General features: G+C 42.9%; 1 protein-coding gene across 1 annotated transcript; it reads right to left on the reverse strand.

Annotated features, from left to right (window-relative positions):
* Positions 1–1029: 1029 nt before the first annotated feature.
* On the reverse strand, positions 1030–16127 carry LOC103262969 (zinc finger protein 354B). The gene is made up of 3 exons (XM_021713696.1): positions 15969–16127; positions 14800–14895; positions 1030–2758 (listed from the first exon to the last, which is right to left on the reverse strand). Exons 1-3 carry the CDS (start codon positions 16000–16002, stop codon positions 1176–1178), a joined length of 1713 nt encoding a protein of 570 aa, XP_021569371.1. The 5' UTR covers positions 16003–16127; the 3' UTR covers positions 1030–1175.
* Between the last annotated feature and the right edge of the window lie 2543 nt (positions 16128–18670).

Below are 18670 nucleotides of genomic sequence, written 5' to 3' on the forward strand. Positions count from 1 at the left end.
AGCTAATTTTTGATTTATTGTAGAGATGAGGTCTTGCCAAGTTGCCCGGGCGGGTCTTGAGCCCGTGGGCTCAGGTAATCCACTCGCCTCAGCCTCCCAAAGTGCTGGGATTACAGGCTGAGCCACCGAGCCCAGCCTTTTAATAGCTTTAATCTTGAAGTGATTGCCTAAACAGTGTCTATTTAAGTTACCTAGCATTACTGTTTAGCACAGCAAGTATAGTTTCCAAACAAACATGATGGCTGGGCGTGGTGGTTCAAGTCTGTAATGCCCACACTTTGGGGGGCCGAGGTGAGAGGACTGCCTGAACCCAGGGGTTCAAGACTAGCTTGGGCAACTTGGGAAGAGCTCATCTCTACAGTAAATCAAAAAAATAGCTGGGAGTGGTAGCACGTGTCTGTAGTTCCAGCTACTTGGAAGGCTGAGGCAGAAGGGTCGCCTGAGCCCAGCAGGTCTACGCGGGGGTGGTTACGAGTATGCCACTCATGCCAGCCTGGGCGACAGAGCAAGACTCTGACTCAAAAAAATAATAACAAATATGACTTCAAGGCAAAAAAGAAAAATAATTCTGAGAACAAAACTAGGAAATGTGGGAGGCTATTAGGTATAGTTTGGAAATGACAACAAGAAAGAAGGAAGAGAACAGATTTTTTTTCTTTTTTAATAAAAACCATGCACAAAGTTTGACAATAGGTCAGGAAAAGGTAAATTCCAGACACTCAGAGGTAGTTCACAGTTTGTTTTTATATTTTATTTGGTCCTTTGCTCTAAAAATGTATATTTTTAGAATTCTTTCGTGTGCTATTAAAATGTTAGCTATAATAAATATGGAAGCAGCTTAGATAGTTGATATTTTGCTAATGAGAAGTCCAGCTCCTTTGCAACCAGATTTTTCTGATGCTTACATATTGCACATAGCATATAATGCTGTACAGATATTTTTAAGTTGCCTTTTACCTTCCAAATGGCCAATATCAATGTCTGCAATTGAGACTCCAGATTTTTTCAAAGGCAACTGACAAGTGTGAAAGCTTCACCCATACTGATTTCATAGTTAAGGTTTTGCCTTAAAATTGAGTATCTGAGAAGAACTAAATTAAAATAGCTCTCTCATATTCATTTTAATAAATCAACCTCATGGATGCATTCTCTGATGAACCCCGGTTTTAAGGCTTTCACACTTGCAGATTTGCTTTCAAGGAGTTCTCTTCAATATGAATTTTACAATGATTAGTAAGGGATGACCTCTGGCTAAAGAGTTTCCCACATGCATTACATTCATAGGGTTTTTCTCCAGTGTGAATTCTTTGATGTGCAATAAGTGATGAGCTTTGTCGAAAAGTTTTTCCACATGTGTTACATTTAAAGGGTTTTTCTCCTGTATGAATCCTCTGATGCTGTATAAGAGCTGCACTTTGACCAAAAGATATCCCACATTCCAGACATCGATATGGTTTCTCTCCAGTATGAATTCTCTGATGATTACTAAGGGATGAGTTACATCTGAATGTTTTCCCACACTCATTACATTTGTAGGGTCTTTCTCCAGTATGCATTCTCTGATGCTGAATGAGAGCCGAACTCTGTCTGAAGGCTTTCCCACACACTTTACATTTACATGGTTTCTCTCCAGTATGAATCCTCTCATGAATAATAAGTGTAGAGTGAGAACTTAAGGCTTTGCCACATTCGTTACAATTATACAACTTCTCTCCAGTATGAATTATTCGATGTCTATTAAGTCGTGAAATAGAAGTGAAGCCTTTGCCGCACTCATTACATCTATAGGGCTTTTCTCCAGTGTGAATTCTTTCATGCTGAATAAGAGACGCACTCTGACTGAAGGCTCTCCCACATTCACTACATTTGAAAGGTTTCTCCCCGGTGTGAATTCTCTGATGATAACGAAGGGATGAGCTAGACTTAAAGGTGTTGCCACATTCATTACACAAGTAGGACTTCTTTCTGGAATGAAGTCTCTGACATCCAGAAAGAGATGTGCTACAGCTGGATGCCTTCCTACCTGGATTATATTTATGAGGATTTTCTCGAGCATGAATTTTTTGATGTATAAAAAGGCCAGACCTTCTGCTGAAGGATTTACCACATTCTTTACATCTGTAGGATTTCTCCACAGTATGGGTTCTTAAGTGCTTACAAAGGGATGCACTATGGCTGAAGGCTTTTCCACACTCTTTACATATATAGGGTTTCTCTCCAGTATGAATTCTTTGATGTTGAATAAGAGCAGAACTTTGACTGAAGGCTTTTAGGCATTCTTTACACTTAAATAATCTCTCTCCAGTGTGGTTTTTCTGATGTTTACGAAGAGATGAATTGTGAATGAAGGCTTTTTCACATGTATTACATTTATAACGTTTCTCAGCTGTCTTGACTTTTGGTTGATTAAGTAAATTTGAATTCTGCTTGAAGCTATTTCTTTGTACTTCATATTTGGACAGTGTTTTTTCTCTAGCAAATCTCTGTTGCTTAAGGAAAACTGATTTCAGGTTGAAGTTTTGGCCAAATTCAGTATTTTTATGGTTTTTGTCTATAGTGAGAACTTTCTTATGGGTAACAGAAATTACTTGTAAACTTCCATTTCTGTCCTGTTGTTTCTTTAATTTGTCTTCATAGATGCAGGATTTTTGTAATACACAGTCCCAGGTTTCATTCCTTTTGAGTCTTTTCCTCATCAGTCCCTGAAATGAATCTTGAGTTTGAGATGACTTTGTGGTTTTAGGACTGTTTTTACATCCTGAAAAACAGACAGACAAAAGGAAAGCAATTATCAAGGAGTCATGTGATCATCTGAGACTAAATGTGTATATGGAATAAAGATTAATGATATCTCAGTAATGGCTGAAAGACATTAGAGCAGGAGGAAACATTTTAAAAAAACACACTTTATAAAATAATAATGGACCTAGCTTAACTACTAGAGTGAACAAAAGAATAAGGCAAGCTCATTTAAGGAGGGCAAGTGTCTACGAGTAACCAAGAGAATGAAGACTGGAGAAAAGGGATTATAGAAGCAGAGATGGAGTATTCAGTTAGCAATGCAGTTTAGTATCCAAAGCCTATGTTGGACTCATAAATTACCTTATTTCTGTAATTGTTTGTGATCCTGAATGTCTTCCCTCCCTTTACCACATGCCAAATTCCTTCGTAGCTTTCAGACTCAGTTCAAGTGTTAACTCCTCTGTGAATCTTCTCCTGAATTTATTTTTGTTTTTGGTTTTTTGGGTTTTTTTTGAGTTGGAGTCTCACTCTGTCACCCAGACTGGAGTGCAGTGGCCGCTCCCGGCCACTGCAGCCTCGACCTGCTGGGCTCCGGCGATCCTTCCGCCTCAGTCTTCCAAGTAGCTGGAACTACAGGCGCGCGCTACCACGCCTGGCTAATTTTTGATTTATTGTAGAGATGAGGTCTCGTCAAGTTGCCCAGGCGAGTCTCGAACCCACAGACTCAGGCAATCCACTCACCTTGGCCTCCCAAAGTGCTGGGGTTACAGGCTGAGCCACTGAGCCTGGCCTGGTTTTGGTTTTTTTTAATGAGAAAGCAGGATTTGTTGAGAGGACAGAAAAGCTCCCACAGTTGGAGGGGACCTGAAGAGGGTGCCCTTCTCCTGACTTTGAGTTCCAACAACCTACTTCCTTCATCACATAGAACTTATTTTTTGTTTTGTTTTGTTTTTTTTGAGTGGGAGTCTCACTTTGTCACCCAGGCTGGAGTGCAGTGGCCGCTCCCGGCCACCGCAGCCTCAACCTGCTGGGCTCCGGCGATCCTTCTGCCTCAGCCTTACAAGTAGCTGGAACTACAGGCGCGCGCTACCACGCCCGGCTAATTTTTTGATTTATTGTGGAGATGAGGTCTCGCCAAGTTGCCCAGGCGGGTCTCGAACCTGCGGGCTTAGGCAATCCACTCACCTCAGCCTACCAAAGTGCTGGGATTACAGGCTGAGCCACCGAGCCCGGTTTAGAACTTAATTTTAAAAGAAAATAATATATGTCTAGAGATGCTGAGAGAAAATTCAGCAAAATTCGGCACCACTGATAATAAAAACACTCAAGGAAAATGGAATTGAGGGATACTTACTCAACATGTTAGAGTACATATATTTTAGTCCTAAAATGAGTATCTTATTAAATGAAGAAGCACTAAAGGCCATTACGCTATGATCAAGCACAAGGCCAGGACGCCCATTATTATCCCTACTATTCAACACTGTATTAGAGGTATTAGTCAATCCAATCAGAAAAGAGAAATCAATTAGAGACAGAAGGGGTAAAGTAAAACTACCTCTATTTAATGATAATATAATACTATATCTAAAATATCCTAGTGAATCAGTGATAAAACTTATTGAGTGCAGCAATAGGATATGAAATTAACACAGTAAAATCAATAACCATCATTTACACCAACAAAGAATTAGTAAAATGAATGCACATGCAATATGAAAAATGATATGACAAAAATTTTATTAACAGCCTTGAATAACATTAAAGTGTACCTGAACAAAGGATAATCTCTCCTATTCTTAGATAGAACGATTGAACATTGTAAAAATGTCAATGCATGAAGGCAGGATATAGATCAGGTTTTCTCAACCTCAGCTGATACTGGAAGCCAGGTCACTCTTAGTTTGGGTTGCCATGTCTACTGCAGAGTGGCAGCATACCTGGCCTCCAGCCACTAGATGTCAGTATCATTTTCCCTCAAAACTCCTCCCTCCAAGGTTGTAACAAGCAAAAATACTTCAAGACATTGACAAATGACAAAATTACCCCTGGTGGAGAACCACTGGCACAGATGAGACCAGCCTGGGCAACATGGTGAGACCTCAGCTCTACAATAAGTCAAAAAATTATCCAGGCATGGTAGCACGCACCTGTAGTTCTGGCTACTTGGAAAGCTGAGGCAGAAGGATAGCCTGAGCCCAGGAGGTGGATGCTGGTGTGGCTGTGAGTGTGCCACTGCATTTCAGCTTGGGCGACAGAGTGAGACTCTGACTAAAAAAAAAAAAGAAAATCAGCTAAACATAAAAGGAGTCAGTAATGGAAGAAATCAAGGGAAAAAAAGATATTAAGGCACACAGAAAATAGCAAAAGACCATAAGTAGGTCCTTCCATATCAACAGTTACTTTAAATGTAAATAGATAAAACTTTCCAATCAAAAGAAAGACTGGTAGGATAGAAAAAATAAAATATGACCCAACTATCTGCTCACTATAAGAGACTCACTTTAGATCCAAAGACACAAACAGGTTGAAGGTAAAAAGACAGAAAGATATTCCATGGAAATAGTAACCAAAAGAAAAGTGGATGCCTGGGTGACAGAGTGAGACCCCAACTCAAAAAAAAAAAAAGAAAGAAAGAAAATTGGAGTGGCTATATTTGTATCAGACAAAAAAGATTTTAAGACAAGTTAGACAAATAAGGATATTATATATTAATAAAAGTCTCAATTTAGCAAGCAGATATTATGATTATAAACATCTACATATGGAATAACACGCTCTCACAATATTTGGAAAAAAAGGACAAATTTGAAAAAAGAAATACAGTTCTACAATAATAGGTGGAGATGGCAATACTCCACTTTTAATAATGAACAGAACAATCAGCCAGAAGATAAGAAAAGAAATAGAGGACTTGAACACAGTAAGCCAAATAGATCTAACACACACGTACAGAACATGCTACTCACCAACAGAATACACACTCTTCTCAATGGGAAATACTCCAGAACACACCGTATTTTAGGTCACAAAACAAGTCTCAATAGTCTTAAAAATATAAATGTCATACAAAGCATCTTCTCTGATACATATCTTCTCTGAACTTCACTACAACTTCACTACAATGAGATGAAGTTGGATGGAAATCAGTAACAAAAATAAAACTGAAAAATTCACAAGTGTAAATTAAACAACATGCTCTTAAGACAACCAATGAGTTGGAATCACTAGGGAAATCAGAAAAAACTGATGAATGCAAATAAAAACACAACTTACCTAAATGTATGGGGTACTGTGAAAGCAGTGCTAGGAGGAAAATGCATAGATGCAATAAAAAGCATAAATTTATAAGTTAAGGAAGTAGAAAAAGGGCAACAAACTAAATGCAAAGCTGGCAAAAGGAATGAAATAATAAACACAGGATTGGAGACAAACTGAGAATTTTTTAAAAAATAGAAAAAAACAAATAAAACCAAAACTGGTTCTTTGAAAATATCCAAAAAATTACCAAAACTTTAGTGAGACAAGAAAAAAGAGAGAAGATTAATTTACTAAAATCGGAAATGAAAGTGAGGACATTACTATAGATATTACAGAAATAAAAAGGATTCGAGACCCGCCTGGGCAGCAAGACCTCATCTCTACAATAAATCAAAAAATCAGCCGGACCGCCTGGGCAGCAAGACCTCATCTCTACAATAAATCAAAAAATCAGCCGGACGTGGTAGCACATGCCTGTAATTCCAGCTACTTGGAGCGGCCACTGCACTCCAGTCTGGGCGACAGAGTGAGACTCCAACTCAAAAAAAAAAAAGAAAGAAAAAGGATTACAGAAAGTTCCATGAGCAACTGTATGACAACAAATTGAACAGCACAGATGAGAAGAACAAATTCTTAGAATCACAAAACCTGCCAAGTGTGAATCATGAAAAGTAAATCATGATCTGAATAGACATATAACAAGTAAGGAGACTGAATCAATCATCAAAAACCTCCCAACAAAGAAAAGCCCTGTACCAGACGGTTTCAATGGTGAATTCTACCAAACAATAGAGAAGACAAATCCTTCTTAAACTCTTCCAAAAAATGAAGAGGAAGGAACATTTCCTAATTCATTCTATGAGATCAGCATTGCCCTGATAACAAAGTCAGACAAAAACAAAAAAAGAAAACTACAGACCAATACCCTTTATGCGTACTGATTTAAAAATCCTCAAGAATCCCCTCAAGAATTTTGAAGGGGAAAAAAGATAACCTCAAAAGTCTCAAAGGAACAGTGCCAAGGACACTCATTTTATATGCTAAATTACAAAAGTGTCAAAGGTTACAAAGTATTAACAAAACGCACCAAGACATTCCATTCAGATAAGAGGCCCCATCAACCTGTTCTTATCACAGACAATGAAATGAGCCTATTCTCTAATAGCATTTTACACACAAGCAGTGTTCAAATGTCCCCAATTGTCTCATAGTTGTTTTTAATTAGGAAGTCAACAAGGCTCACCCCCTCCATTTAGTTGGTATATCCCTTACAATTTAATCTATTGAAGTGATGGTCATTTGGCCTATAGAATTCCAAGTAAGCCGAATATCACTGATTGCACACCTGGAGTTGATTCAACATGTTCTTCTACCTCTTGTGTTTTCTGTAAAATAACACATGGAACTAGAAGACTGATCAGATCCAACTTCAGTTCCTACATTATAACCAGAAGCAATAGTATCTGGCTGTTTATGTTTATATTGTTGAAAGTGATAAATTAAGGTTTCTCTGCCTGATACAGCTGATAAAGCTCTCCCATCAGCTTTTTACCTAATGATTTTAACAACTATTGATGATCACTGACCATTATCCTACTTAGGAGTAGGATACCTTATCCATTATCCTACGTAGGAGTCACAAAATAGTGATACTCTAATTCTATCATGTTTTATATTTATTAGTTGAAATTATTCTAATAAAAATAACTTTCCAGCCAGACTCGGTGGCTCAGCTGGTAATCCTGCGCCTTGGGAGGCTGAGGTGAGTGGATTGCCTGAGCCCGTGGGTTCGAGGCCCACCTGGGCAACATGGTGAGACCTCATCTCTACAATAAATCAAAAAATTAGCCATGCGTGGTAGTGCGTGCCTGTAGTTCCAGCTACTCGGAAGGCTGAAGTGGAAGGATCGCCGGAGCCCAGCTGGTCGAGGCTGCGGTGGTTGGGAGTGGCCACTGCACTGCAGTCTGCGCGACAGAGTGAGACTCTGACTCAAAAAAAAAAAAAGAAAAAAAAATCCACTGCATGTATTACTCTTTTTCATGCTCAAACTGTCCGACCTATGGGTTAATTTGAGGCCTTTCGAAATGGTCCTGACATGATCCACTCTTTTTTTTTTTTTAATTGGAGTCTCACACTGTCACCCAGGTTGGAGTGCAGTGGCACACACACTCTCACGGCCACCCCAGCATCGACCTGCTGGACTCCAGTGAACCTTCCACCTCAGCCTTCCAAGTAGCTGGAACTACAGGTGTGCGCTACCGTGCCAGGCTAATTTTTTTTTAATTGTAGAAACAAGGTCTCGCCAATTGCCCAGGCTGGTCTTGAACCCGCAGGCTCAGGCAATCCACTCGCCTCCGACTCCCAAAGTGCTTTCCCAGAATTAGAATCAGTCATTTCTCCAAGGAGCCTTGGTTTCTTGCAATGGAAAAAGGTATGTGGAAATTGTAGTCTGGAAACTCAGAAGTGTTCATAGCTATTAGACTATTCATTGTTTCAAGTCCTATCTATTTATTTAGTAGAAACAGTCTCTTGTTATATTGTCCAGGCTGGTCTCAAATTCCTGGCCTCAAGAGATCCTCCTGCCTTGGCCTCTCAAAATGCTGGAATTACAGGCATGAGTCAGTGTACCCAGCATTAAATTTTGTAATTTGAATGCATCTGTAATTTACATTGGTACAAGTGAAACTCTCTGTCACATGTATATCAGGATAGGAAACATTTTCCAATTCATTTTAAGAAGCTAAAATTGGCTGGGCACCGTGGCTCACGCCTATAATTCCAGCACTTTGGGAAGTCGAGGTGAAAGAACTGCATGAGCCCACAGGTTCGAGACCAGCCTAGGCAACTTGGTATGACCTCATTTCTACAATACATAAAAAAATTAGCCAGATGTGTTAGCGCGTGCCTGTAGTTCCAGCTACTTGGAAGGCTGAGGCGGAAGGATCATATGAGCCCAGCAGGTAGAGGCGGCAGTGGCAGTGAGCATGCCACTGCACTTCAGCCTGGGCAACAGAGTAAGACTCCAACTCAAAAAAGAAAAAAAAAGTTAGTATTAGCCTGATATGACAAAGACAGTATTAAAAAAAGAAATTTACAGGCCAATACCTCTCACGAATATAAAGATACTTAAAATATTAGCAAATAGAATTTAATAATATATAAAAAGAGCTGGGCTCAGTGGCTCAGCCTATAAATCCCAGCACTTTGGGAGGCTGAGACAAGTGGATTGCCTGAGCCCGTGGGTTCGAGACCAGCCCAGGCAACTTGGTGAGATCTCATCTTTACAATAAATAAAAAATTAGCTGGGTGTGGTAGCACAAGCCTGTAGTTCAGGCTACTTGGAAGGCTGAGGCGGAAGGATCACTGGACCCCAGCAGGTTGATGCTGGGGGGGCTGTGAGTGTGCCACTGCACTCCAGCCAGGGCAAAGGAGTGCAATTCTAGCTAAAACAAAAATAAAAAAAAAAATATACACACACACATAATGATAAAGTATGTTTATTACAGTGTTGTAAAGTTGGTCCAATATCTGAAAATCAATCAATGCAATCAATAATATTAACAAGAAAAAAACCTGTATGATTCTATCAATGTCTAAAAAACAATGACAAAATATAACACCCATTCATGATAAATTCCCAAAAAACAGAAATCGAGGGGAGCTTCCTCAAATTGATAAAGATCATCTCCAAAAACCTATAGTTTTTTTGTTTTTTGGGGGGGTTTTTTGAGTTGGAGTCTCACTCTGTCATCCAGACTGGAGCGCAGTGGCTGCTCCTGGCCACTGCAGCTTCAACCTGCTGGGTTCTGGCAATCCTTCTGTCTCAGCTTTCCAAGTAGCCGGAACTACAGGCAGACGCTACCACACTCGGTTAATTTTTTTTATTTATTGTAGAGATGAGGTCTCACCGAGTTGCCTAGGTGGGTCTTGAGCCCGCGGGCTCAGGCAATGCACTCACCTCAGCCTCCCAAAGCGTGGGATTCCAGGCTGAGCCACCGAGCCTGGCTCAAAAACCTATAGTTAATGTTACACGAAGGGGAACCCATGAAAACGAAATTTATTTATAAAAAATTGTGCATTTATTCTTACGTGTTTAAACTTCAGTCACCTTCAAAGTACTCTCTGCTTGATGTAACACACCTAGTGACGCTTTTCCACTGCTCAAAACAGTTTTTAAACTCATTAATTCTGATGCCTTTTCTTGCTTCTGCCATCTTTTGCTTCTCTTCTTCCACATCAGCAAAACGTTTCCCTTTGAGGACTTTTTTCATCCAGGGAAACAAAACTAAGTCACTTGGGGTGAAGTCGGGCGACCAGGGAGAGTGTGGCACGGGGTCATGCTGTTTTGGGTCAAAAGCCGCTGAACACTCAGCGCAGTGTGGGCAGGTGCTTTGTCACATGGAAGAACCAGTCACCTGCTTGCCACAACGTGAGATGCTTCTTTTTACTCTTTTCTTTTGTATTGAGTCAGAGTCTCATTCTGTCATCTAGGCTGGAGTTGCAGCGGCACGCTCACGGCCAACACAGCCTTGACCTGCTGGGCTCGGACGGTCCTTGCACTTCAGCATTCCAAGCAGCTGAGACTACAAGCTAATTTTTATTTTACTTTATTGTAGAGATGAGATCTCACCAAGTTTCCTAAGCTGGTCTCAAACCCATGGGCTTAGGCAAACCTCTCACCCAGCCTCCTAAAGTGCTGGAATTAGAGGCATAAGCCACCACACCTGGCTGAGACACTTCTTCTATAACACAGCTTCTCACAACAATGCTAGCTAGTACACAGATGCCAGTGGGTTCCTGGAATGCTCACCTGGTGAAAGGAGACTGTACTACAAGGGACCTGCCCTCCAAAAGATGATTCTGTGTTTTGGGTCCCCCCTCCTCACACTCCAGGGTGAAAGACTGAATGCTTTCCCCGAAGACAAGGCGAGAACATCTGCTCTTGCCACTCTTATTCAGTAGAGTACTGCAAAGTTTAGTCGGTGCAATATGGCCAGCAAAAGGAAATAAAACAGAAATAAACTGCCCTATTTGTAGGTGACAGTACACAGACAGTCCTAAACAATCTACAAAACATCACCTAGATAGGAAGTCACTTCTCTCCCCTACCTTGGGGAGGAAAAATCTCCTCTTTCTCTCTTTAATTTACTTTCTAAATAAACTATATTTTCCAATCTAAAAAAGAAAGAAGGAAGGTCACAGGATACAAAATAAGCATATGAAAATCAATAATATTTCAATATACTAACAATGAACATGCAGATGTTGAAATTAAAACTATAATACCATTTATAATTGCTCGAAAATACTTGGCTGTAAGTCTAACAAAATATGTACAGGACTCACATGAAGAAAACTACAAAACACTGAAGAAAGAAAATAAAAAAGCTAAATAAATAGAAAGACATACTGTGTCCACAGGTTAGAAGATTCAGCATAGAAAAGATCCCAGTTGTCACCAAACTGATATACAGGTTTACTGCAATTTCTACCAAAATCACAGTACAATTTTTTTGTAGCTATAGATAAGATTGTTCTTTATACGGAAAAGCAAAGGATAAAATATCTAAAATAATTCTGAAAAAGAAGAATAAATTACAAGTAATCACTCTACCCAACATTAAGGCCTAAGTGCAGCTGCAGTAATAAACACTGTGTGGAGTTGGCAGAGGAACAGACATAGATGAATAGAACAGAACTGAAAACCCAGAAACAGACCAAAAATATATATACACGTACAATCGATTTCCGGCAAAAGAACAAAGGTATTCAGTAGAAAAAGGATAGCTTATTCAACAAATAATGCTGGAACAACTAAACATTCATAAGTCAAAAAAAAAGTGAACCCTAACCTAACCCCACATCTAATATAAAAATTAACTCAACAGGGTCATGAACATAAGCGGAAAATGTAAAACTATAGCACTTTTTTTTTTTTTTTTAACAAAAACACAGAAGAAAGTCTTCAAAATCTAAGGATGGGCAAAGTTTTTACACTTGACACCAAAAGGACAATCCACATAAGAACATACTGAGAAATTAGACCTCATCAAAATGGAAACTTTTGTTCTATAAAAGAACCAGTTAAGAGGATAAAAAGATAAACAACAGACTAGAAGAAAATATTTGTGACCACATATCTGACAAACGACCGCTACCCAGAATACATAAAGACCTCTTAAAATGCAACAATACAGAAAATAATTCAATTTGAAAATAGAAAAGCTGGGTGCAGTAGCTCATGCCTATAATCCCAGCACTTTGGGCGACCAAGGTGAAAGGATTGCCTGAACCCACGAGTTCAAGACCAGCCTGGGCAACTGGCAAAATCTCATCTCTACAATAAATAAATAAATAAGTAGCTGTCCATGGTGGTGTGCACTTGTAGTTCCAGCTACTTCAAAGGCTAAGGCGGAAGGATCACCTGAGCCCAGCAGGTGGAGGCTGCGGTGGTGGTGAGCATGCCACTACACGTCCAGCCTGGGCAACAGAGTGAGACTCCGATTCAAAAAAATAAAAAATAAAATAGAAACAAGACACAAACATTTTGCCAAATAAGATACACAGATGGCAAATACATGAAACATGTTTAACATCATAGGTGTTCAAAACATGCAAACTGGCTAGGCATAGTAGTTTGTAGTCTGTAATCCCAGCACTTTGGGAGGCTGAGGCAAGAGGATGGCCTGAGCTCAGAGGTTCAAGACCAGCCTGAGCAACATGGCGAGACCTTGTCTCTACAATAAATCAAAAAATTAGCTGGGCGTGGTGGCACATGCCTGTGATTCTAGCTACTTGGAAGGCTGAGGCAGAAGGATCACCTGAGCCCAGCAGACCAAGTCTGCGGTGGCTGTGAGTGTGCCACTGCACTCCAGTCTAGGGGACAGAGCGAGACTCTGACCCAGAAAAATAAAAAAGAAAAGAAAAAAAAAAGAAAAATGCAAACTGAAATCACAATGTATTTCACCACATACCCATCAGAATGGTTAAAATAAAAAGACAAAATGTTGGCAAGAACTGGATCCTTTATACGTTGCTGGTAGAATGTAAAATGGTACAGGCATTCTGGGAAACAATTTGGCTGTGTCTTCAAAAACTAAACATACAACTACCATATGACTCAGCAATTGCACTCCTGAGCACTGATCACATAGAAATACAAACTAGCAGGGCTCAGTGGCTCAGCCTGTAATCCCGCACCTTTGGGAGGCTGAGGTGAATGGATTGCCTGAGCCCGTGGGCTCAAGATTCGCCTGGGCAGCAAGACCTCATCTGTTCAATAAATCAAAAAATTAGCCGGGCGTGGTAGCGCACGCCTGTAATTCCGGCTACTCAGAAGGATCGCTGGAGCCCAGCAGGTCGAGGCTGCGGTGGCTGGGAGCGGCCACTGCACTACAGTCTGGGTGACAGAGTGAGACTCCAGCTCAAAAAAAAAAAAAAAAGGTTATATAACAGTGTCATTCCACATATATAACACTCTTGAAACGACAAAATAACAGAAATGGAAATCACATTGTGGTTACCAGGAATTAAGGAAAAGGGGAAGAAGAGAACAGGGGTGGTGAACAAGAAGGAAGTGAGTATGTCTCAAAATGGTGACAGGTGGGGTCCTTGTGGCGACGGAAGGGATTCTTTGGTGTCCTCTCTGCATCAATGTCAATATCTTGGTTGTGATAGTACACTGTCATTTTAAGACTGACTATAAGGGACATGGAATCTCTCTGTATTACTTCTTACAACAGCATGTCAATCTATAATGATCTCAAAATAAACACTTTTTCTAAAAAGAAAAAGTAAAATTCCTCCCAAAGTAAAACAAGTTTATACAATCCCACAAATCTGATCTCCCAGTGTTATTCTCTGAAACACAAGCCAGAAACCAAGCAACTCCGTCTCCTTCATCTTCCGTATCGAATCCAAGTCTGCAGCTTTTGTCTCCCAGATCTCTCTGAAACAGGGTCGGTTCTTCCTGTCTGCTATCACTAACGTGCTCCAAGTCATTCACGCATCCATCATGTAGCCGGAAGCCTACTCTGGCCAGGTTTTAGGTATGGGGGAAATGGGAATGACTACAACCGGCAACACCACAGACGGGAGCTGGCGATGCCCGGGAAGAGACAGATATGGAATAAGTAGGAACCATGAAGCGATGACAGGCACCAGGAGGGGAAACAAGACCTGATGAGGGGGATGGAGGCTATGCTTCAGGTGAGCTGTGCCCATCTGAGCAAGAGCCTGTGGAACACCAATACGTGAGTCACTAGGGCATGTGGCTGTCAAAAAGAATAGTCCCAGAAGAGAAAAACAAGTGCAGACACCCTGAGGGGGGTCTGGTTGGCTTCCCTGACAAGCAGCAGGGCAGCTCGGGGCATCAGTCCTCAGAGGAAGGCGGAGAAGAGGGAGCCGGGGCTGGACCACATGGGTCTCTGAACACCACAACGGAGACTGGGCCGTGGTGGACTGGAGGAAAGCCACTCAAGCAATGCGACCCACCGATAGCCCTCAGTCCCCACTGCTTGACAGCGCCTCGCCCGTTCTTCTCTGTCTTCTCTCAGGGTTGGTCACAGACTCCTCCTCCTGAGGCTTGGTCTCCAAGGGTTCCGTCCCCTGGGCTCCCTCACTGCTCAGCCAAGCCTTCAAAAGCCTCCAGCATGCAATGCTCCCTGATTGTCCTTTGAGTCCCTGCCCTACCACCCCACAAACCTGCCCACTGATGACCTCTACTTGAGTGTTCCCCTGGTACCTCGCCTGCAAACCATCCCATGGGACACCTCCACTCACATGGGTCCCACTCACCCAGTGAGGAGCCGCCCGAACCTTCCTTCCCCACCTTCCAGGGATCTTCTCCTCGCTGCAACAGGGAGATCACTCTGGGCGTGGTAAACAGGAACCCTGCTCCTAGACAACACAAAAAACCCAGGCTTTGTTTCGACAAGAGGTATCCCAGATTTAAGCGTCCAATTCTCAGGATGGTACAAAGCTTCTGTGGGTGCTTGGCATGTGCCCCATGAGTAAGGAAGGAGACACGTTCAGGAGAAGGCAGGTGACTTGCAGGACGAGACTCTGGTATAATTCACTGTATGTTAGGGGAACATGGTAAGCGTGCAGCCCTGGTGATTAGGAGGGTTCCATCAGTTTCTGTATAAGAGGATGGTCACATGTACAGACTGACTGAGTTTAGGGGTTCGAGACCAGCCTGGGCAACTTGGTGAGACCTTGTCTCTACAATAAATCAAAAAATAAGCCAGGAGTGGTAGCACGCACCTGTAGCTCCAGCCACTTGGAAGCCTGAGGCAGAAGGATCACTTGGGCCCAGCTGGGGGCTGCGGTGGCTATGAATGTGCCACTGTACTCCATCCAGCCTGGGTGACAGACCAAGATTCCAACACAAAAAAAAAAAAAAAAAGGAAGGGACTATGGACCAGGTAGCCTGTTTAAAATGAGAAAACTCTCTCCAACTCCTCTCAGAGACAATAGTGGCTAGCAACCCACAGGTGCGGGCCAGATCCAGAACCTGTCTACTTATGCAGGGTCTTGTGCAAGCAACGGCAGGAAAAGGAAAGAACCGTGTGCCAGACCCTTATGTGGCCCACAGAGCCTGAACTATTTGCTGCCCTGTCTTCATAAAGAGTTTGCTGACCCCTGGAACAGACGAGTGAGAAGGGCAAGTGGTAAGTTCGGAGGCCGAACGAAGCCCTGGTGCGAGATGAGCCCGCGAGCCTGGGACGAGGGGGGAGCATCGCCCAGTCACGCAAGACCCTGTCACGTGCATCACACAGAGGGGGCGGCTATCAGACACCCCCACCCTCACACACAGCAAGCCCGTGCCTGGAAGGGGGAAGAGTGGGCTTTTCATGCTGACTGAGAGAGACCCAATCTGTGTGATCCTCGAGCTCAGCTGAAGTGTCTTGGTGCCCCCGTGTGGACCCCATCTCTGAGCCCCGTGTCCCGGGGAGCCCCCTTACCCAGCGAGACCAGGTTCCTGTAGTTCTCCAGCATCACCTCCCGGTACAAGGTCCTCTGAGAAGGATGCAGCTTCCTCCACTCATCCCGAGTGAAGAGCACGGCCACGTCATCGAACGTCAGTGACACCTGCCGGGACAAGTCATTGCAGCCCACCCAAGACACCCCTTAGTGTGAAGAGGACAGCAAGGGGCAGACAGGCCACCCATGAAACGCTCCTGATAGTATTCAGGGTTCTGAAGGTTCCACATCACTTGTTTAATGAACAATGGACTAGCGACAAACATACCCTGGGCAGTACACGGTAGGAAGCGTGCCCGTGTCAGCCCCTGTGAGGGATGGGCAGCAGGATGACAGCCACTGGTGGGACTGTTCATCAGAATCCTTTTTCAGATGGCGATCTGATAGTATATATCGGAACCATGTATATATACTTTACCTCATCAGTTGCTATATTTATACTGTAACAAACAGGGCACAAAAATACACAAAGGCAATTATCATGGAGTTTGTAGCAGCAAAAAATAACATTGAAACAACCCAAACCCTCACTGATGGAAACAAGGTAAAATAACTTATGGCATTATCTGTCTGCTTACTCAAGATTTAGGAGAGTACTGACAAAAACCAGAGCAGCTCTCTTTTCCTGAATGCTTGACATGAGCCAACATAGTTTTCAGAGCTTTACATTAAGCTTTAGTATATACTTTAATCTTCACAATTACCCTGTGAAGAAGATGCTGCTACTGTTCCCGTTGTAAGCTTTTTCTATTTTAAAATTTGCTATGTATGTTTTACTTTTTAAGCTATTGTGTTGAGAACAAAAACATAAACACACACAGGAGGTTAGGCCCCCACAGGGCCAGGATGATCAATATCACTCTCTTCATCTCCCTGTCCTGGTCCACCGGAAGGTCTTCAGGGCAGTGGCATGCATGGAGCAGTCACTCCTAGGACAACAAGGCCTTCTTCTGGAACACGTCCTGAAGGGCCTGCCTGAGGTTGCTTTACAGTTAACTCTTTTTTGTAAGTAAGCAAAAGGAACACACTGGGACACAGAAAGGACAGCAAAGTAAATCCATAAACCAGCAGCACAGTCGTTTATAACCACCAAGCGCTACGTCCTGTGCAAGAAAAAGGTGTCTGCGCTTTACAGGACGGGCAGCACAAGTACAAGAGCCGTCTTGACCTACAATGCAGCAATGGCCAGGCCTCGGGGAGACAGGAATGTTTCGGATCCACTACAACCTCTGGGACCACTGCCACATGCACGGTCTTTGGTCTTCCAGTGCCCAAACGTCATTATGCTGCACAAGACTGTATACACATCCACATCCATACACACATACTGATAAACACAAATACATACACATCTATCACGTATACGTACGCATGTCTTATTCTCTAAAACTTCTACCATGACCCTGCAATATTTTTACAGTAAGAACATCAAATTATTTGCATATAGGGAAAGGTACAAGAAATTATCTTTGCCCTCAAAGAATTTATAATCAAAATAGCAGACTAGTAAATGTATGAAATAACAATAAAAAAAACTGCACAGCGGGACAGGCTCTTAAAACATCTCCTAGTTCTATTCTTATGTATTCTTAGGTAAGGTACACAAGGTCCAGGGCAGATGAGTCCTGGGGTCACATGCTATATTAGTGGCAGGGGCAAGACCACAGCTGAAGCCTTCTAACTGTGAAGTCAGCACTTGGTACATTTTCTCTCTGGTCTTAAATTCCCATCGCACATGCTGTACACGAGTCCACCCAGGAAACACGCACAGCAGCAGATGCAGGGAGGGAGGCCACCCTTTGGGGTCACTCGCACACAGAGATGGGGAAGATTCTGGACAGGACGGCACCTGGGCATGGCGGGAAGGGAGTGGGAAAGTCCTAAAGGAAGAAGGGCAGCTCCACATACAAGGGCCTCAGAAGATCCAGCCCCACGGCACTCGCTGGGCTAAGGCTAACGCCATCCCCTTCACGCGCTGGATCTGCCCTGCTCTGGAAGCGAACCCAAGGAACAACTGGGCCCGCCAAGCGTGAACTGAGGGTCAGATGCACCGTGCCTGAATTCAGGCTACTTGACTTCCCTGAGCCTTAGTGTCCTCCATACAATGGGAATTAGCCAGGCTCAGTGGCTCAGCCTGTAATCCTGCGCTTTGGGAGGCTGAGGTGAGTGGACTGCCTGAGCCCGTGGGTTTGAGACCCGCCTGGGCAACTTGGTGACACCTCAACTCTACAATAAATCAAAAAACTAGCCGGGTGTGGTAGCAGGCGCCTGTAGTACCAGCTATTTGGAAGGCTGAGGTGGAAGGATAAAAAGAAAATGGGAATTAACTGCTGTGCTGCTGAGAGCCAGAAAACAAACTTAAAGCCCTTGGCACAGTCGCCAGGACGCCAGACACACAGTCAACATCAGCTGTGACCGTCGGATGAAGAGAGTAATGAAAGGACAAGCATTTTCTGGGTCCTAGAAACACGACAGCAACTTCAATCTGCCAACATCACCGTCCGCTGACACAGCGACCGCGCGCTGAGCAGTCGCTGTGTGCCCCGTCCCGACCTAAACACCTTCCACGCACTAACCCGAGTGATCCTCTCGCCCACTCTAGATGTGGACACGGCTGTGATTCCCATTTGCTCTCTTTTAAAAAAGTTTTATTTTAAAGATGTGGGGGCACAACTCAGGGTTA

This window comes from Carlito syrichta, unplaced genomic scaffold, assembly GCF_000164805.1.
Source record: "Carlito syrichta isolate Samal-C Ts95f unplaced genomic scaffold, Tarsius_syrichta-2.0.1 Scaffold304683, whole genome shotgun sequence".
NCBI lineage: Eukaryota > Metazoa > Chordata > Mammalia > Primates > Tarsiidae > Carlito > Carlito syrichta.

Bases quoted from the DNA above. Each gene is read 5' to 3' on its own strand.
- LOC103262969 (XM_021713696.1), bottom strand. From the start codon at position 16,002: ATGCTGGAGAACTACAGGAACCTGGTCTCGCTGG. The intron at 14,896-15,968 runs GTAAGGGGGCTC...GTCTAGGAGCAG, and splicing joins CAGGAACCTGGTCTCGCTGG to GGTTCCTGTTTACCACGCCC. The intron at 2,759-14,799 runs GTGAGTGGGACC...TCTGTTTTTCAG, and splicing joins TTCGGGCGGCTCCTCACTGG to GATGTAAAAACAGTCCTAAA.